At 38.4% G+C, this 20115-nt stretch overlaps 1 protein-coding gene across 2 annotated transcripts in view; it reads right to left on the reverse strand.

The window, feature by feature from the left end:
• The window catches only part of LOC149573047 (U-box domain-containing protein 44-like), a 161131-nt gene that overhangs the window by 89149 nt on the left and 51867 nt on the right, over nucleotides 1–20115 (reverse strand). The window contains exon 4 of one of the 2 annotated variants that reach the window (XM_089814218.1): nucleotides 14940–15419. The exons of the other annotated variant lie outside the window; for it this stretch is intronic. Coding sequence (XP_089670344.1) covers nucleotides 14940–15419 — 480 coding nt within the window. The remainder of the gene's footprint in view (nucleotides 1–14939; nucleotides 15420–20115) is intronic. 2 annotated transcript variants of the gene reach the window in all.

Here is a 20115-nt window from a genome sequence, read left to right on the forward strand (position 1 = left end):
GTTCCTTCCAAAGGACTACAAAACTTAGTTTATAAGTTCAAAAAATTGAAGTAGAAAGAGATGGATGTACAAAGGTACACTAAAGAGTTTAATAAGTTCGATATAAGCATTGCACATAAAGAGGATGCGGAAGACAAGGTAGCAAGATATCTTCGAGGGCTGAGGTATAACATCCAAGATGAATTGAGTTTGTCAACACCAAGGAATGTGGAGGAATGTTACAAACTTGCCATGAAGGCTGAAGACAAGATAATGAGGAGACAAGAGAGACAAGGCAGCAGCAATAGAGGAAGAGGAAGAGGAAACAGGCCTAGCAACAGCAATGAACAAAAAAAAATATTGATAAAGGAAAAGAACCAATGTTTGAACAAAGAGGAGGTTATAGAGGAAGAGGAAGATTTGGATCTGGTAAAGGATTCATAGTTGGGTGCCATACATGTAATAAGTGGGATAGACATCCCCTAAATGTCCTTTGAATGCACAAGAAAACAAGAAGCCTAAGAAGAGTAAAAATGTCAATTGAATAAATAAGATAAAGAACTCCATCTCTTTAGGCTATTGCACTAAGAATTGAATTGATAAAAGGGCTATTGTCGGTAAATTCTCTATTGTAGCCGATGGATAGAAGTGTATCCGAAAGGGCGCGTGACGGTTGAGTCACCCCTTCAGGAAAGTATATGCACACCGTTCGAAAGGGACTTTGGATTATCATTGTGATCATTGTAATAATCAGAATCATATTGTAAGCATTGGAGTGCATATTGCGTATATGAATAAAGTATATGTTCTGTGTTATATCTTGCTATACTACATGTGATAAGTATCCTTTTACCCTGTATGGTAAACATTTGGCACCATTGCCAGTCGAACCTGGAATGAAGTGTTATGAAGATTAATGCTGAATCGGCTTAACAAGGATAGGAATAAGATAAAAGATAAGGATGAAATACGCACAACACAAGAAATTTTAATTTTAGCACAACAAACGAAGCGCAGACAGAAGCTTCAACAGATTACCGATGGACACCAAGGGGATGAGCACAGACGGAGGGAGTGCATTCACCTAGTAGATCGACGAGTGTCGAGGAATTGCTAAAAGAGACTTGACAGCGATTGAATTTGGTGGAAGAGACAAGGGAGGAGTTCCTTAACTTGTATACACCGAGGGTAGAGAATCTGAATGGAAGGAAAGGAACTCGCACAGCGCGATGTGCCGAGCATGAGCATGGAGTGAACTTTTCGTTCCCAATACACCCAATGAACGGATACAGGCAGAGAATCAAACAACTTCGCTTGAGGAAGATTTTTTTCACCAGGAATGCGGTTGTTGGAAGTAGGGCGGTTGTACAAAGTAGTGCAGTTGTGCAAGCCAACGCGGGTGCTCAGAACAACACAGGTACACAGTAGGTACTGCAGAATCAGAAGAAAGTAACAATGGCAGGACCAAAAGAGAAATTGCCAAAGTTTAATGGCGATGGGATGACAGATCCGATCAAACACTACAACACATCTGAAACAATATGGACAGCAAATGGTGTAACGGACGAGGATAATTCGGTCTAATAGTTCCCAATAACCCTACAGGGTGTAGCAGTTGATTGGTTTGTGGATGTCGATCCTCAAAAATTAACTAGATGGGTAGACGTCAAGGAGTTCATAGCAGAGTTCTAACTGCTAAGGAACGATAATGAAATTGTAGCAAAAATATACAGCACAAAGCAGGAAAGAATGAAATTATCCATGTCTATGCGAGAAGGCTAAAAGAGTTGGTGGGGAAGATGGAGAGCCCATTGGTTGACGGATTAAAATAATGATGGTTTGTTGAGGGGCTACGGCTGGCTCTGATGAAGAAAATGAAGATTGTACCTCCAACATAGTACATAGATGCGTATAATCGGGCGATGGATCTGGAGAGTGAGCAAAAAACAAGCAAGAAGAAGAAGCACAAATCGTCAAATTCAGACGATTCATCATCCGAAAGTAGCAACAGCAACAAAGAATCAAGCAAGAAAGTTCGAGCGTTGCAAAAGGATGTGCTACGACGATGAAGGAATTTAAAAATTTGAAAAAGAATCCTAACTCGATGAAGGGGGAATTGTGGTGTGCGGACTGTAAGGAAGAAGGCCACATAAAGGGCTTCTGCTCGAAAAAACAATTTTGTTCTATATGCCAGATTGCGAGACATTCCATAAAGGAATGCATGTTCAATATGAAGTCAAAGGGACACTAGCAAGTGTTACTGACGTAGGAAGTGTCCACCGGAACAAAAACAAACAACGATGCAACCTCAATGGACGACTAATGATACAATGCCATGCGTGCAATCTCTGAGGGCACTTAGCCAGAGATTGTACCACGAAGGAGATGCCGCAGCTGTTATGCAGATGGTGTGGTCTAGGAGACCACGAGGATTCAAAATGCCTGAAGCAGGGTGTGAACTTGTTAAGCATCGAAACATGTGATAAGGAAACACTAGCCATTATGCGTGAGCAAGCAAAGAAGGAAAAGTACCCTAATGCAGAGGAAGAAAAGAAGAGGTTGCAGCAAGCACGCACGGAGTTGGAAAAACAAATGGAAATAGAGAAATTACAAACAAAAGACTCTACCAGCACCTCGAGCAGAAAAATGGTAGAACAAAACATGATAAGGCAGGTAATGCAAATAGAAGTTCCTATAAAATTAAATGACCTTCTTACAATGCCTCAGCTGCAAACAATGATGTTGAACATGACACCACTTCTGAAAGCAACGGAGGAAACAGGAAATGATGCCAGGGGAACGACTGCAGCAGACCCAATGCTACTGGCACTCACGACGGGAAGACATCCGGCAGTAGTAGAGATGGGTATCCTGGGAACCATACTCAGACATAATTGTCAATAGAGGGTCAAACGTAAATGTGTTACTGGAGGATATATGGAAAAAGTTGAGACAACCTACATTGTGGCCACCTACATTTCAGTTACTCACTGCAGATCAGCACGGAATCAAGCCATTGGGAACCCTGATGGTGCAGCCGGTAACCATCGGAACGCAACTATTCTTATTGGATTTTGTGGTCATTCCGTTAAAAAGAAAAGGGTAATGATGCCATCCTTGGGTAGGGTTGGCAAGTACAAGCAAAGGTGAAACATGACTGGAAACGAAATACCCTGTCTATGGAACACGGAGGCCAAAGATTTGTAATCGACGTACACACACAGATGATAGGTGAGGAGGCAGCATCATTAGATTCTGAAGGCGAAGGTGGAGGGGACGACAAGGGGAAGGAGAGAACGGAACCTGATGAAGAGGGAGTATTAAGACTGGAAGGAGGGTCTAACGATGATGACTTCGACTCAGTGAACGGCCTACTCCATTGGTAGATGGAGGACTACGAGCTCTTTTCGACCTGTAATATATTAAGGGTCGACGAAGGTAATAAAGGAGAGGAAAATGAATGTCTGAAGGAATGCAGAGAAGTGAAAGAAGGCAAGGCAATTACGGCTGAAGTTGAAAGAAAGAACATACCATATGACCAGTACAAGAGGAAGAACATACCATATGAACCTAGAAAAAGGAAAGATTCTACTGTACGGTACACGGTGAACGGACTGCGCGGAAAGAAAAGGTTACACTGCACCATGGATTTAGTAGAAAGGTACTAGGGGCAAGGAAAAGCATTGTACAGTCTGCACAGAAAACAAAGAGGAAGGGCTTAATAAAAACTTCAGTAGTACTGAGTGAAGGTTTTAGAATCAAGAATGTAGTTATTGACGGCAAGGAGTGGCAACTGACGGAATTCATGGTACTAAATTTAAGGATCGCGATCGAGTACAAACTGGGAGATATGGAAAGTCTAAGAGAGAGGTTGTACAATTTTAATAAACTGGATGAGCGATGACTGCAGGCACAATGGACCACAGAAGTTACAAAACGGGTGTAAGTTATGGCATGACAAGCATTTAAAATTAAATAAATTTCAACCAGGCCAATTAGTTTTGAAGTATAATGGGCGAAACGAAATTAGACCAAGAAAGTTCAAAGTGAAGTGGATAGGACCATACAAGATACGCGAAGTTGGTGATAATGGGCCAATAAAATTATGGATGCTCGACAGGAAGTAGCCGATGCAATCAATGGGTTGAAGCTAAAAGTCTATCATGAAAGACCTCCGTGGACGAGCAACTGAGAGTCTAAAAATAATGAATATTGGTGTATATATGTAAAATAAAGTGTAAAATAAAATATTAAAATTTTTAGAGTAAGCTAAAGATGAGGGATAAATGTTAATATGCGTAATGAGGAAATATGGATTTAGAGCATACAGTCTTGGATAGGAGACATCAGAACATTTAAGGAAGCAAAGAAGGCATATAAGCTCACCGTATGGACAAGAGAACTCACAACCATGCAGTAGGAAGGAGGAACTCACCGTATGGTAACAGAAAGAAAAAGGATACCGTATGGCCTTCTGTACAGCATAAAGGTAAGTAAAGGGCCAAAGGAGAAAGTATCGTACAACGCAGGGAGGAGCAATCAAAAGAAAAGCAAGGGGTCTTGTATGGCTCAAAGAGGAATAAATTTCGAGCACCACCATACGGATAGCAAATAGCTAGCAAACTGAACCATACGACAAACATGTAGGAAGGTGATGGAGCAAGGAATAAAACACTATACGACACTCACCCAGAACATTGTATCGGCTAGGAAGGACACCGTATAGTCAAGCAAAACATTGCAGGAGATCACAGGTGATCCACCATAAAGCTAGACAGAGGAGTAGATATCGTATAGGTGGTATACTGACACACGGTACGGCAAGGGAGATGGTGAAAGGAAGGGACAGGAACACCACATGGTCGTACGGCACAAGGACATGAAAAAATTACCATACGGTAGTTCGTATGGCCTAGGAAGAGCACCATATGATCAAGCAAAAAGCTATAAAAGACAAAACATTGTCGTACAACCATTGTTAAAACGGGGTGGAGGTGACTGTACAAAATACACTGTGGAGGCAGTACATTGTGGTCGTACACTATACGGAATACCCTAGGGAGAGTACATTGTGTAGTCGTACACCGTATAGTATTGACAACGAGGTTGTAACATAACAAAGAGAGACCACCGTACGAACACAAAAGAAGGGTGATAGGAGGTTTTTTTCTTTAAAACGACGACAAATCAAAACACTTCACAATGAATAATGTATGATACGAAGGGAAAGGCATAAACAAGTAGTAAAACATAAGCGGTTGGCAGAAAGATATGGGATCGAAAGAAAATCACAAAAATGATGTGTTCCATGGACTTTTGTATGGGTTGGAGGGTGCTAATTTGGTCTTGGCGGTAGGGGCCCTACCCCTCAACCCCGCCCTGTATTGCGATAGAGAGTGCGCGGACCCCACGAGGGCGCTGCCCCTTGACCCCACTAGGGGTGTTGCCCCTAGACCTCTGGTTAATTCAATTATCAGTCGTGAGAAGTGTGACCAGTTGATGAGGCCCAGAGCTGCTACAAGCATAGAGTGTCTGTGTGCCAAAGGTGGAGAGAGCATTAGAGCAAGCTTTTCAAGAGGGATGCTATGCTTTGAGCAACTCGAGTAGGTGTTGGGTGGACTTAAGGCTATCTTGGTGGATTCATAGAAAGCTCGGGAGGAGTTGACCATCCAGTTGGAGGCAGTAGAGCGACACTTGGCTCAGTGTACCCAAGAGTTGGAAGCAAAAAGGCGGCACGAGTGGCTATCAAGGTCAGATTGGCTAGGGAGACAATATTGTGTTAGAAGAGGCTACAGATGCAACATCTTTTTGGAGACCAGTTTGGTGTAGGCATGGGAGGAATGTGAATGTGATGTGAAGGAAAAAAATATATCCTGTTATAGTTAGTAACAGTTAATGTATTTCATTTTGTTTTGATTAAGTAAAAACAGGTTTTAAAGGACCCAAAACCTTTTACAAAGTAACCAAAAGTCTAGAGAAAAAAGCATAAAGGCTAACATCTAAGTCTAAAAGCATAGTTCACTAAATAACAGGCCTCCAGAAAGAGCAAAGAAACACAAGAAAACAGGAGGCCAACCAGAAACAAAGCTGAAAAGACAGCAAAGGAATAGAAAAAACCAGCACCCGAACAGCTACATAGTCTTTAGCAGGTCAGCAGCCTAGTCTGCCAAGATGTGCATATTCTCCGCAGTGGCCTTCATCTCTTCCATCTTGTTCTTCTCCTCATTCTTCTTAGAATGAGCCCAAGTACGTTTACTAGGTCCCTGGTTCTCTGCAACAATAGGGGAATCCTGTCCTTTATCTTGCTCATGCTTTTTCAGGAGACTGCTTACATTATCTGCCATAGTCTTTAAAGCATTACTATTATTATCAATCATTTTCTTTATCATCTTTTCCATATTATTCACCTTGGCCTCCAGGCTTGTCACTTTCTTCAGATTATCACTATTAGCCTTCTCCAGCACCCTATTTTTGGCTTCAATCTGTGAAATTTTTTTCGAAGGTTTTTAACCTCTTCAGCATTTCCAATAACCTCTAAAAGCCTGTCAATATGTTGACCTAAAGTGCGCTCCTCTTTGGCCAATTTGCTTACCTGCTCAACTTCCTTAGCAATAAACTGCATTTGTTGTTTCAAATTCCCAACTTCCTTCAGAATGGTCGTAGGGCTTCCTAAGTGTCCTTTAGTAATGTCAGCCTCACCCTCATCCTTATCAAAATCCTAGATTTGCTCTTGATCCTTGTATTCCTCTTTTTCTAGTACCACATTCTTCATATAATTCTCAACCCACTCCTCTTGAGACCTCATCGATTTTCTCTTCCTCCCCATTCTATGAGCAAGAATTTCATCATCTGATGGGGTTGAAACCCTATCATCATTGTGACCCTTAATATCCAGTCCCTTTGCACCGCTCCCCTTCTTTTGGGAGCCTCTCATCTTTTCCTCAACAAAGTCACTGCTACGGTCAAAGTTGCTCACCTCAACTTTTCTCTTCTTCTGAGAGCTACACCCAATACCCCCTTTCAAACTCCTATTTCTCCCTTCCACTTCATCCTCTGTATCCTTATCATAGCCTTTCTCCGACAGGTTGCCCTCTGTATCATACTCCACCCCCTTCAAATTGCCCTTAGGTTTTTCAGCCTTTTTAGATTTTAAAACATTCATAATAAGAACCATAAGTCCCTCATAACACACATGTTCCCCATTCGGATAATTTTGAATTGCCTGAATAGAGAAACCCAAGGACTACCTCAAATAAAAGGAGAAATTGATCCTTATAGCATGCCTAAAGTGGTTAGCTAACATAAAGTTGTAGCCATAAAGCTTTGTAAACCAGCCATCCAGAGTAAGGTATTCCATAATAACAAACAGCACAAATCTCTAAGGTCGAGAAACAGAGGCAAGGTTGAAATAAGAGTTACCAGTTTTCACTAGTCGCTTTCACTCTTTTGCTGAATCCGCAAATTCATCAATAGCCCTATCCAACAACTTCCTATCCTGATAGAAGTTGGTGCCTTCCATATCCAGCCCCGTAGCTTTCGCAATCACCTCTTTAGTCACATCTATTCTCTGATTTCCGACAAGGATAGAGTCATCCCTCCATGTTTTGATAAATTGTTGTGTTATGACAGGATTATTTCCTTTGAGCCTTTTCATGTAGCCTGTGAAATTCCCACTCGTCAATATGTCCCATACCTCCTCTTTCTTCTTCCACTCCTTGCAGCTTGCAGGTTCCACTCTCTTCCTTTTCCCTCCCATTTTCTTCCCTTCAATGTCGCTGGAAAGCTTTCTCTAAAAAAACCATATGCAGACTGTTAGCATTATGAATACCGCAATTGAAGTACAAAATGGTATTAACAACCCACAATCCATGTGTAATAAAGCTGGGTGTTCTAAAAATCATCACCCACCATTTCCCAAATATAATCAAATCATAATTACAAATCTCTGACATCATCATTATTAAAACATCTCTGCCTACACCTCACTTTATCATAATTGATAACTTGATGACCATTTGCAGGCAAAGGATCATTATAATCCCAAATAACTTTATGATCACTTAAGCAGGCCACGTTGGCTGCCCAGTCGGCAGCTCGATTTGCTTCCCTAAAGTTATGGGTAACAACACATTTATCAAAAGAATTAATAATATTAATAGCCTGAAAAATAATATTGCTAATAGTCCATGAAGGCTTAGAAATTTTATTAAGACAATTAATGATATTAAGAGAGTCTCCTTCCACCCAAACCTTCCTCAAATTCAAATTCTTAGCATAGATGAGACCATGAAGGGCGGCACAAGCTTCAGCCACATGATTAGTTTGACTACCAATAGGGATAGCCATACATCCCACTTTCTCACCGTAAGAGTTCCTGATAACTATACCATAGCTAGCAATACCCGGGTTCCCTTTAAAGGCCCCGTCAAAATTTATTTTGAACCAATTCACTGGTGGGCTATCCCATCTAGCATTATCCTTCGGATTAGGGCCCTGCTAGTACTTACACAAGCTCCTAAGGTTCCAATTTTGGATCACCCTATCTTCCCACTCATTATGAGGTTGCTGGCCAGAGCCATTGGCTTTGATATTTTCTATAATTAAAGCCTTAACTTTATAAAAGACTTGATCAGGACTAGACTCCACACCTCTAAAGATCCTATCATTACGCTCCTTCCATATCCACCAACAAAGATAAGTGACAATAAAATCCCACAGTCTTAAGATCAAAACATTCTTGAAAGGGGGAATCCAACTGGTGAAAAACATTTGGATAGTGGTTGGAAAGACCCAAACCATATTCAACAGGTCACACATTTTGTCCCAAAGCCTTTTGGTAAAAGAGCAATGCAAAGTAATATGGTTGACCAATTCACAATCATTCTTGCAAAAAACACACCTATTAATAATTATGAATTCTTTCTTCACTAAATTGTCAACAGTCAAGATCTTATCCTACAAAAGAATCCAAAAGAAAATTTTATTTTTAGGTGTCATACCTTTCACCCAAGCCTTAGCCCAACAAGGTTCATGGTCCATATCAAAAGAATTAGCATAGGCTGAGGAAACAGAGAATATTCCACTGGAATCAAACTTCCATATTAGATCATCCTCTTTTTTATTTAAAAAGACAGCATTCAGACACTTGTTAAGGTCAGCCAAGTTGTCATTCACCCTTTTAAGGTCCAACCAAATATCATTCTTCCAATAATCCACCACAAAAGAACCAATAAGATTCTTACATTGCTCCATATAGTTGTTCCATCTTGGATCCACACAAAGTGGGTGATCCAAGTTCCAAGTGTCTTCCCAAAAAAGAACTGTCCTTCCATTGCCCACCTTCCATTTGATCCCTTTCTTTATTATGTATTTATATTTCTAAACATTTTTCCAAATCATGGATCCCCCTTGCACCAAATCATTATGAAGGAATTGACTAAAATTATTGTTATCCCTGTTGTATTTGTCAACCCAAATGTTCCTCCATTCCCCTTCCTCCTTGTACCATCTCCATAATAATTTAGCCTATAAGAATTCATTCATAGTTGTAACTCTTCTTAATCCAAGTCCTCCCTTGTTAAGGGGCATGCAGACTTTCTCCCAAGCAATCAATGGTAACCTTTTTTAAACCTCCATTCCTGTCCATAAGAAGAGCTTATGAATTTTTTCAATAGCAAGAGCAAACTTTCGAGGGATATTGAAAATACTCAAAGCATAAAGCGGAACACTCTGAAGGATAGATTTCAAAACGATAAACTTTACAGCCTGACTAAGGAGGAAACCTTTCCATCCAGCAAGTTTCATGTGAATTTTATCAATCAGCAAACACCAAAAACTTTCCGGGGGGTCCAAACACAGAGGTAGCCCCAAATAAGAGCTGCAAAGAGAACCAATTTCACAGCCAATAATCTTTTTGATTTTATTTTGCCTTAACTCATTAACATTAATGAAATAAATCATGCTTTTGTTCTAGTTAATAACTTGTCCTGAGGCTCGCCCATAATCCTCCAAGGCTATTTTAATATTCCTTGCATTTTTTACCAAGGCCTCTCCGATCACAATCGAGTCGTCAACAAATTGTTGAGGAAAGCAAATCAAAGCAGTAGAGGATGGATTAAGGCCCACAAAGTCCCCCAACATCACCATTTTTTCCACAAATCTCCCCAAGCATTTAGCCAAAAGTATAAAGAGAGTAGGAGAGATTAGGTCCCCCTATCTGAGACCTCTAGAAGCCTTGACGAAAGGGGTAGGAGAGCCATTAACAAGTACTGAAAAAGAGGCAGAAGAAACCAACATAAAGATCAGATCCCTAAATCTTTTATTAAACCCAAACACTTCAAGACCTCGGAGAAGGAAAGTCCAATCCACTCTATCATATGCTTTGGAAAGGTCCAGCTTAAGAAGAAACTCTTCTTTCTTAGACACCAAAAGAGAGTGAATATTTTCCTGAACTGTAATGATGGAGTCCAAAATCTGTCTACCGAGAACAAACCCATTTTGTTGTCTAGAAATAACAGAAAGAAGAAGAGGCAAAATTCTAAGGGTCGGCACTTTAGAAATAACCTTATAAAAGGAATTACAAAGGCTGATAGGCCGGAACTGATCCAAACTATCCGCTCCTAGCTTCTTTGGAATAAGAGCAATGAAGGTACCATTCACTTCTTTAAGAATATTCCTAGATCCAAAGAACTCCTTAACCCCATTACAAACATCAGTACCAATGATATTCCAATACTTGTGAAAGAACAAAAAAGGAAACCCATCAGGCCTTAGGGCTTTATCTCCATCAAAAGAGAAAACAGCCTTAGAAATCTCATCATAAGAAGGCATGGAGGTAAGAGATTTATTTTGATCTTCAGAGATGCAATTAGGAATACAATCAAGAAAAAAATTATGTTTAGCCACATCCAAATTGGGGTCGCCTTGAAGTAAGTTACTAAAAAACTCCATTACCTCCCTTTTAATAGTCTCCTTATTCTCAGTGAGTCCCTCTTCTGTGTTGAGTCTAGAAATTCTGTAAACCATCCTATGCTTCAAAGTAGTCAAATGGAAAAACTTAGTATTTTGATCTCTTTCCTTCAAAAAACTTTTTCTGGATCGCTGCCTCCAATACATCTCTTCCTTGGTAATGATATCATGAATCTCAGCCAGTTTAACACTTTCCTCCTCCCTAGAGACAGCCTCATATCCATCAATCTGAATTCTATCCTGTATTTCTTTTAGTTCCTCCAAAATCTTCCTTTTATTTTCAAAAATGTTGCCAAAGGTTTCTTTATTCCATTTTTTTATGTTTTTTTTGACATTTTTCAATTTAGCTGCAACTTTAAACATAGTTGTACCTTCCACAATTATACCCCACCACTCCTTTATGAGATTCTCCAGGTCCGGGTGAAGGAGTCCACATTTTTTCAAACCTAAAGGGGAAATTTCTCTTATAGTTAAGCATATCAGCCACTAGGAAAATGGGATAATGATCCAATCCCAATTGGACTTGAGCACTAAGAAAACATTTGTATTTTAGGAGCCAGTCACTGCTAATAAGTGCTTGGTCCAACCTGACCGGAATGAGATCCTTTCCAGTTCTTTAGTTAGTCCAGGTGTACTCAACCCCATACAAATCAAGATCATGAAGAAGATGATTATCAATAAAGTCCATTAAATCTAATCTATTATCCAAATTAGTCTGGCTGCCTCCCCATTTTTCAGCTTCTTTTAAAGGAGTATTGAAATCCCCCATAACCATCCAATTCTCATTAGCAAAAAAGCTTTCTCTAATTACTAATATCTTTCCAAAGAACTTTTCTCCCCCACTTGGTATTGGGTGCATAAACATTAGTAAGAACCCAAGAAAAGCCATCCTTAGAATTAGAAAATCTAACATTCATCATGTTTCTATTCTCAGAAATAAGATCTCCTTGAATCCACTTATTATTCCAAAAAATAGCCATACCTCTTGAAGCTCCATCAAAATCATTTCCGATGATCTTCCCACCCCTAAAAATTGGAAGACCTTCCACTTTTTCCTTCAACATCTTTGTTTCTTGAATAACAAAAATATCCGGCCTATTATCCCTAATCATATTTTTCAAAATGTCATGCTTGTGAGGGTTATTTAACCCTCGGATATTCCATGAGATAATCTTCATCTTTTACAAAAAAAAATTGATTCAAGGATAGTCCTCTAACTACCATTCACAATACTTCTATTAGTCTTGGCAATTCATTTTTGCATGTTGGAAGGTCTCCCCACTGGGGAAGGGGAAGAACCAACATCCCCATTCTTGAGGATTTTCCCAATAGGTGTTGAAGAAAGACAGCAGTCTCTAACTTTGTTAGATTTAGAATCCCCCTTTTTTGAGACTGTATTTTAAGAAGCGCCAGAGCTGTCTCCTTTCTTATTCCTGGTTTTGGTTGCAGCAATCTCCACTTCCTTTTTATGATTGGCTCCTCCTTTCTTCTTAACTTTAGATGTTTTACCAACTAGGATCCAGTCAGCACCAGATGTCTCCTCCTCCCAAATCTCTTCCTCCTCATGTGAACTAGTTAAAATATCCTCCACTTCACCACTTACAAAGTTGCCCTCCAAAGTAGCATCCTGAGCAGAAGGAACAGACATCTCAGCAAAGGATAGATCCTTATGGGTCAGCCCACTGGCACTATCAACCCCATTCTCGGGGTGACACACTTCCCTACCTTGAACCTTGTCAAGAAAATCACTGTTAGGATTTAACAAATTTTTCTGTACTCCATCCTCATTTCCCATCACCTTCTCCTTATCTATTCCCAAATTGGGTTGAGAAACATTCACACCCGAAGACTCACTTCCACCCTATGAGATCTCAATACTGTTGATTTGTGCTGGTAGGGGAGCATCCACAACCAAAGACACACCTCCACTCTTTGTATTCTCTATACTGTTGTTCTGTGTTCTTGACCTTCTTAGGCTCTCCCTTCAAAAAAGGACATTTTTTGGCCCAATGTCCAGATTTTTTACAATGAAAACAGGCGAAGGGAATAGATTCATACACAATGTGTTGATTCCATATTCCCAACTTAGATTTAAGCGAAATAGAATCAAGCATATCAATGCCTTGGTAGACCCCAACACAGAATTTGTCAAAGTTCAATCTTCTCCGAGAAACAATCACACGATCCAAAGAAAAAAGCTCCCCAAAGGTGTTGGCAATACCCTGAAACACATCCTCCACCCAAAACTCAAGCGGAAGGCCTGTCAACCTAACCCAGACAGGGGCTTGGATAGTAGAAGCATCCAAAGAGTAAAAGTTTGGAGTCCATCTCTGTAAAATCAGAGCGTGCTTCACCAAGACCCAAGGACTGCTACAAAGAATATCCCACTTGTCTTCATCACAAGAAAAGCTGAAAGAAAGACACCCTTTGGCCATCGCCGTAATATCAACCTAGCCTTTCAACTTCCATTTCTTACTCACAAAAGCCCTAACAATTTCAATGTTGGGTCTAGCCCCTAAAAACCTTCCAACCAAAGTTGAGTCCATACAAGATATATTCTTATCGATGATTTGCTCTAGGATTTCAATGGAATACATAACTTTATCCTTTGCAGAGGTGTCCTTAACCGACGAGAAGATAGATTTGCCAGTTGGATGGATCCCAAACAAGCTAGACCATTTTTTATTCTACTTGCCCCCCCCCCCCCCGAGAGTCCTCCAAAGTCCCGCCATCATCAGGATCACTAGGCTAAGTAGGGGAATTGTCTGCTGACACTGATCGCACTCCAGAACCGGACGGTTCAATCACATTCCCGCTTGAAGAATTCAAACCCAAATTCTTGCCCACTCCCTTCTCCACACTCTCGCACGCCTTAGCGATCTATACTCATGTTAGACGCATGAGAACAATAAAGAATTGTGATCAATTTCTCGTGAGCAATGAAGATATGTATTCCATTTTGTTAATCTGTCTCAGTGTCTCAGTAATTTTGTAATTGTCATCCGGAGACCACTTTACTTTTTGGGGGGGATGATGTCGGTAAATTCTATATTGCAACCGACGAGTACAAGTGTATTTGAAAGGGTGCGTGACAGTTGAGTCACCCCTTCGGGAAAGTATATGTACACCGTCCGGAAGGGACTTTGGATTATCGTTGTGATCATTGTAATAATCAGAATCATATTGTAAGCATTGGAGTGCATATTGCATATATGAATGAAGTATATGTTCTATGTTATATCTTGCTATACTACATGTGATAAGTATTCTTTTACCCTGTACGGTAAACAAGGGCTACATTGTTTGTGAGCCTGAATTATGATGAAGTTAAATTGATTAACAAAAACATGCAGTTTATTTTATATGATTTTGTGGTATCCTAGGTATATGTGAATTAGCCAATCTATGTTCACTACTGACCTTGCTCATGACATAAACCTCAAGATTAGAAACTTTGAACAACATGTAAGCTAAATGGAAAACAATTCTTTAATGAGCTACTAAGAGGGTCTTCTACACCATATTGGTGTTTTAGTTGTGTGTGGCCTTAAAAGTCATCCTAGAGTAAAATAATCCCCAATATTTTGGTTTTGGTTGATGTGTGTCGAATGTTTATCAAATATTGACTCAGAAACGATAGTATATATAAACCGTATAAAAACGCCTTGTACTCTGCTGTATCCATAATTTTGAAAATTATTAACTGCACCAGGACTTTGAAAGATATCCTGGTATGCACATGGGATGATATAGAAATTATTACATCCTCAATCTTCTACCTTCAATTGAGAATTTCTATAGGATTTCGTGGTAATTAGTTTTAGGTTTCACTTGTCAACAAAGGGCTCTAACAAACACAGGAAATTAACCAGATGACCCGATAAACACAAGGTTATCTCTTTAGATGATAGAAGTTCTACAATCAAATTTTCTTCTCAATATTTTTTGAATTTTCGAAGGATTGAATCTTAAACATGTAGAAGAGTACTAACCTGCTGCCTGTGGTGACGATGCAATGCCATAGAGTATCTGAAGAAGCTTAACCTTCCAATTGGGGCCAACATGAGTCAATAGTGCCAGAAGGTTATGAACAATGACTTCAGACTGCAATGAATTACCTTCTGAATCAGCAGCTGCGAACTCCCAATGCCCTGCCTTGGAAACAATATTTGCTAATGTAGCAGCAGCTAATTCTTTCAAATTTGTTGGTGCAGGATTATGTACAGAGTGCACTTTGAAAAGAATATTCATTAGTGGTGGCAAGATACCCGCATCAACAAGGACAGCGGAATTTTCATCCAAAGTTGATAAATTGAACAAAGCATGTAAGCTTGATGTTTTTGCCTCCAATGTTGACGAAAGCATATTTACAAGCACTCTTGCACCTTTCCTTGCAATTAGTTCTTTTCCATTGTTTGCAAGGGTCATCTTAGCCAAACAATCTGCCATCTTTACCTGAACATCCTCTGAACCTGCATGAAACCATCACAGAATGTTAAATTTTAAGACCGTATGAAAACAAAGGAAAATCTTAATATTTAATTATATATTAATATAATATAAGATCTAAGTTAAATAATAATAAGATCACTGATGGAGATACATGCCTAAAAATAGGTTAAAGAATTGACAATTTTCCTAAGATATATGGTACTTCCCCTTCCTAACCTGCCACATAAATGATCAATGCTGGCGTGGGTGATGATAAAAAGAATAGATGGACTAAATCAATTAGAGTCAAGGAGAGGCCCCATCCTTAAGACCAAAGGAAGGCACGGTGAACACAAGTCTTCCAGGATATGAAGTTAGGAGAATATTGGAAAGCTACTATGATTAATATTTAATCAAATGTCATAACTTTTTCCTCTATACAGCACCACAACTTCAGATCATTGCCTTGATCCATTACAGACATAATAAGCGTTATTGCAGATGAGTGTGCTATTTGTTATGCTTCTTAATGTAGTGATTATATCGAGCTAGTAGAGGCCTTAAAATATAAGAAACAAACACCCTGGTACTTCAATAGCAGAAGTCCCAATACTCTAAGCAGTTGATTGAATACAATGATCTGATATAAGCTTAAAGGTCTATCGTAAAACATTATTGATGTATTCACAGAAATAAGTCTGCACTGATCAACATACACAAATGGAATAGAATATATTATTTATGCTTGATAAAGGGCATTCAGAAATTGGGTATTAAAATTAAGATGTGATAATTGAATAAGGCAAGAAGAGTTCTGATACAAGACAGCAATAACACTAATGATGAGTTACCTTCAGGATAACAATGATTAGCAAAGGGTACTAGTCATAATACCAGAACAGTTATATAGTAATTGGAAATCATTTAAGAATGATACAATATAACAAATAAAAATGACGCAATTAGTTTATACAAGTCTAATGGAATGTTACCGTTAGAAAGTAAGAAGTATGAGACATGTCTCTTCCCCATGACTTCTCAAGCACATGGTATAAGAGAGCATTCGCAATGTCTCAATCGTAAGGAGCATAGATGATTAAATATAACTGGTACTAACCGAATTGAATAATCAATATAGAATGGGTATTATTAATTAGTTTAAATATTACATCTAGAACTTAACAGTCATGAGTAACCTTTTATATATAATCCAAGACATATAGAGAGGACCATACAAGAGTGAATTAAATCAGAATTTAAAGGAAGATTATAAGGAATTTGTTTGAAGGTAGAGAGATTAAATTTTGATAACTTTATAGTCATCAGATAGCAGATGAAGATATATCTATATAAAGGTGATCTATTTATAGTTACATAAACTATTGTGGTAAGAAGAGATATATAGAGACGAGAAAGATGGATATATTATGGATTATACAGGAAAAGGAATGCATATTTCCAATATGAACCACCCCAAGGTCAGACTTGAAGGTGAATCTAATAGAAGAAGATACCCCATCTTATTTTATCAACAAAAAAATATCAAAAATATCTATTACCTCTCATAAATACCTGACTAGTGTATAATGTAATACAATAGTATTGAATACATATCCTAATGATTATCAATGATAAAGCACAGGCTATCACTTTTATAATAACAAATATCAACTCTCATCAAGGTAAGTTTACGAGAGTTTTAGCACTGCAGTAGAGCCTTAATGAGGAGGAACTCTCGTGTACTTGAGTTTGAAAGAAAACCAGTCCCAAATCCTAAGGGGGATCTAGAGGGGACATTACATTGGATTTAGAGCATGATCCTGCCATCCTGCAGGGTTTTTTAAAAAAAACTACAAAAATCATTCACAATGCAGAGGGATAAAGGATCAATCAGTTATGAAGCGTTTGCACAATTACATTTGAAGAACATAAACCATATTTATATGCAGTTATAATCAGGCTTATACAGTCTTTAAGACATATAAGAAAGAGAATTAACGACAGATTTATACTACATCATAATAAACACAATGAAGCAAGCAGTAGCAGCAATAAGTTCCCCAATCAAGTATGCCAACCCCTAAGTGGGGCCAAAAGGCCAAATGACTGGGTGTTCACTCCATGCTCTTGGACTTGATTGGTTGGGAGAAATACAAGACACAGATGGATACATCCTAAAGCTATATCCAAAAATTCATGGGATGAGATAAAGTCTCTCCCAAGGATCACAAAGATGGATCCATCCTAAAGGAATATGCATAGAGGCCTGTAAAACGATAAAGTATCTACCAAGAGTTATAGAGATGAATACATCCTAAAAGGACATCTGTAGAGGGTTGGGAAGAGATAAAGTCTCTCTCAAGGGTTATAATGATGGATACATCCTAAAGGGATATCCATAGAGGCCTGGGAAGAAATAAAGTCTCTCCTAAAGACTATAGAGATGAATATGTCCTAAAGGGATATCCATAAAAGCATGGAAAGAGATAATCTCTGCCAGTAATTGCATGGGATGAATCCATCTTAAAAGGGTATCCATAAGGCTTGGGAAGAGATATAGTATTTTCCAAGGATTATAAGGATTACTCATCAGGAATCATCATAGGACAAGGCAATGCATAACCAGGGGCAAGAAAGCACTATAGTACATCAAGATAAGTTCAAAAAATAGAATTACTTAGTATTTTTTATTTAATATTATCCTCAAATTTGATAAGTTATATTTGTAAATATATTGCAAATTCTAATCTCAAGTTGAATTTTTTTTTTCAAGATCACCAGATTGGATATTGGTGTTGCACTAAAAATTAGCATTGCTTGATGACAAGCAATTTCTGAGAAGCGTGGATTGTCATGTCCCCTTCCCAAATGAGGTTTCAATAAAAAATAATAAAAATAATTTAAAAAATAGCAATAAATTTAATATAACTATTATTAATGATCAAAAAATGTATAGTTCTTATTAAATTAATTGTATATAATGAAATAATGTATTTGATATAATAGAATATGAATATAAAAACAGAATATGAATATGTATTTGGAAGTCAAAAGCTATATTTTCATTGCACGTTGTGAAGCCAAATCTTTAGAAGCAATTTATGTCCATTGATTGAACAAGCATAAATCTCCTTAGTGATTACTAGCAAATCACATTATTGCATTGAGCATCCACAGTTGAAGGAACTTTGAAGTCATTTCATGATCCTAATTTGCAAGCTTAGCATGAGAAGTGACCTTATCCAAGATAGAGGTGGAGATTTGGTGTTCCATCTTGAAATACTAAGTATTCAATTCTGTAGGTTGTAGTGAAACAAAACTCACATCAACTGGACTGCAGATAAAAGCAAAATATTTTTAGTCTTTTTATTTAATAACACATTAAAGATAGAAAAAGGGGCTTTAGAGTACAGGCAAAGCATTGCAATAAAATAAAAACCATGATAACAGGGGAAAAAGAAAACCTGAGAAAATAGAGGGAAAACAAATATCTCGGAAAAAAAGGAAAAGATAAAAAGAGGTTTTGTTTATCCCACATTGGTAAGGTAAGTGAATGGGCTCTCATGAGAGTGTTATAAAAGAGATTAAATAGCTCTCTTTCAAACAAGCTGGAAATTATATGAAATTGACAAAAATATTGGAGAACATTTGTTCAAGGGTTTGTGAGGACGAAATCCCTCATGAATGACAAGCTCTCCACTGTTGGAAGAAATAATCAGAAGATTTTATTTGTATCAAAGTAATATCAGTTTGTTGCCATTTCCATTGTCATCTCTAGTGGATTGATTTGAGAATCTGAGGGAGTTTGAGTGCTACTGGCTGTTAAACACTCCAACTTTGCTAGCCAAGCCAAATCTGATTTTTCGGGAGTTTGTGTGTCATACCCAGCTGAAGAAGTGTTGTACATACCAGATTTGAGCTTCAACAGTTCCATACAAACCCATCAACACCAGTAGTTGCTGCGAACTGGTCTAAGATTGCAGTCTGGCGCATAGGTTCAATAAACAGCAGCAGTCTGCCATACAAGCTTAAGAGTGGTGGTAAGAGGTGTTGTGTAGGTCTCTTGTGATTGGACAGCAAAAAGCGGTATGACATTTCATAATATCTAAAGCTGAGAATTGTTTGGTACTACATTGTATCCATTAAATTTAATAATGACAAAAAATATTGGACTTAGAGTCTGAGTGGGTTCATGTTGTTTACAATTTACTGGTTAAAAATTAGTGATTAGTTTCAGTTATATACGCTGTTATAGGTTTAGTATATTGAATGGTTTCAAATATCTATTTTCATTATTGGCAAAACAATTTAAGTGAAAATCAGAACAAGGGCAACCATTACAACCTAGAGCATTTCTATATAATACTATAATGTTTTTTAGTCCATAATACATTGATAACTCTAGCGGAGGGGAATTGATCAAACTACCCTGAAAATAAAATTTTGGCTTGTTTGTATAGTAGACTTTTATCAACCAATGAATCCAGCCTACACATGACTGCACAAACTCGGTGCTTATGCTAGCAAAGAATATCATTTCCTGCCCTTTTGACCTTAAGAAAACTTAGTCGATCAAACAGGAGAGGAAAAGGTAGCATAAGTACAAGAGGAGGATGTAGAGCAGAGTCATAATATACTTCCACTCCCTTGCCAGATATGAGTCTCCTCGTTTCACAGATATAGAGAAGACTATTTTGGGATGCATTTATTATTTTTGCATATAATACTACACCATTG

This window comes from Cupressus sempervirens, chromosome 2, assembly GCF_028749045.1.
Source record: "Cupressus sempervirens isolate cs-2001-9-10 chromosome 2, ASM2874904v1, whole genome shotgun sequence".
Lineage (NCBI taxonomy): Eukaryota > Viridiplantae > Streptophyta > Pinopsida > Cupressales > Cupressaceae > Cupressus > Cupressus sempervirens.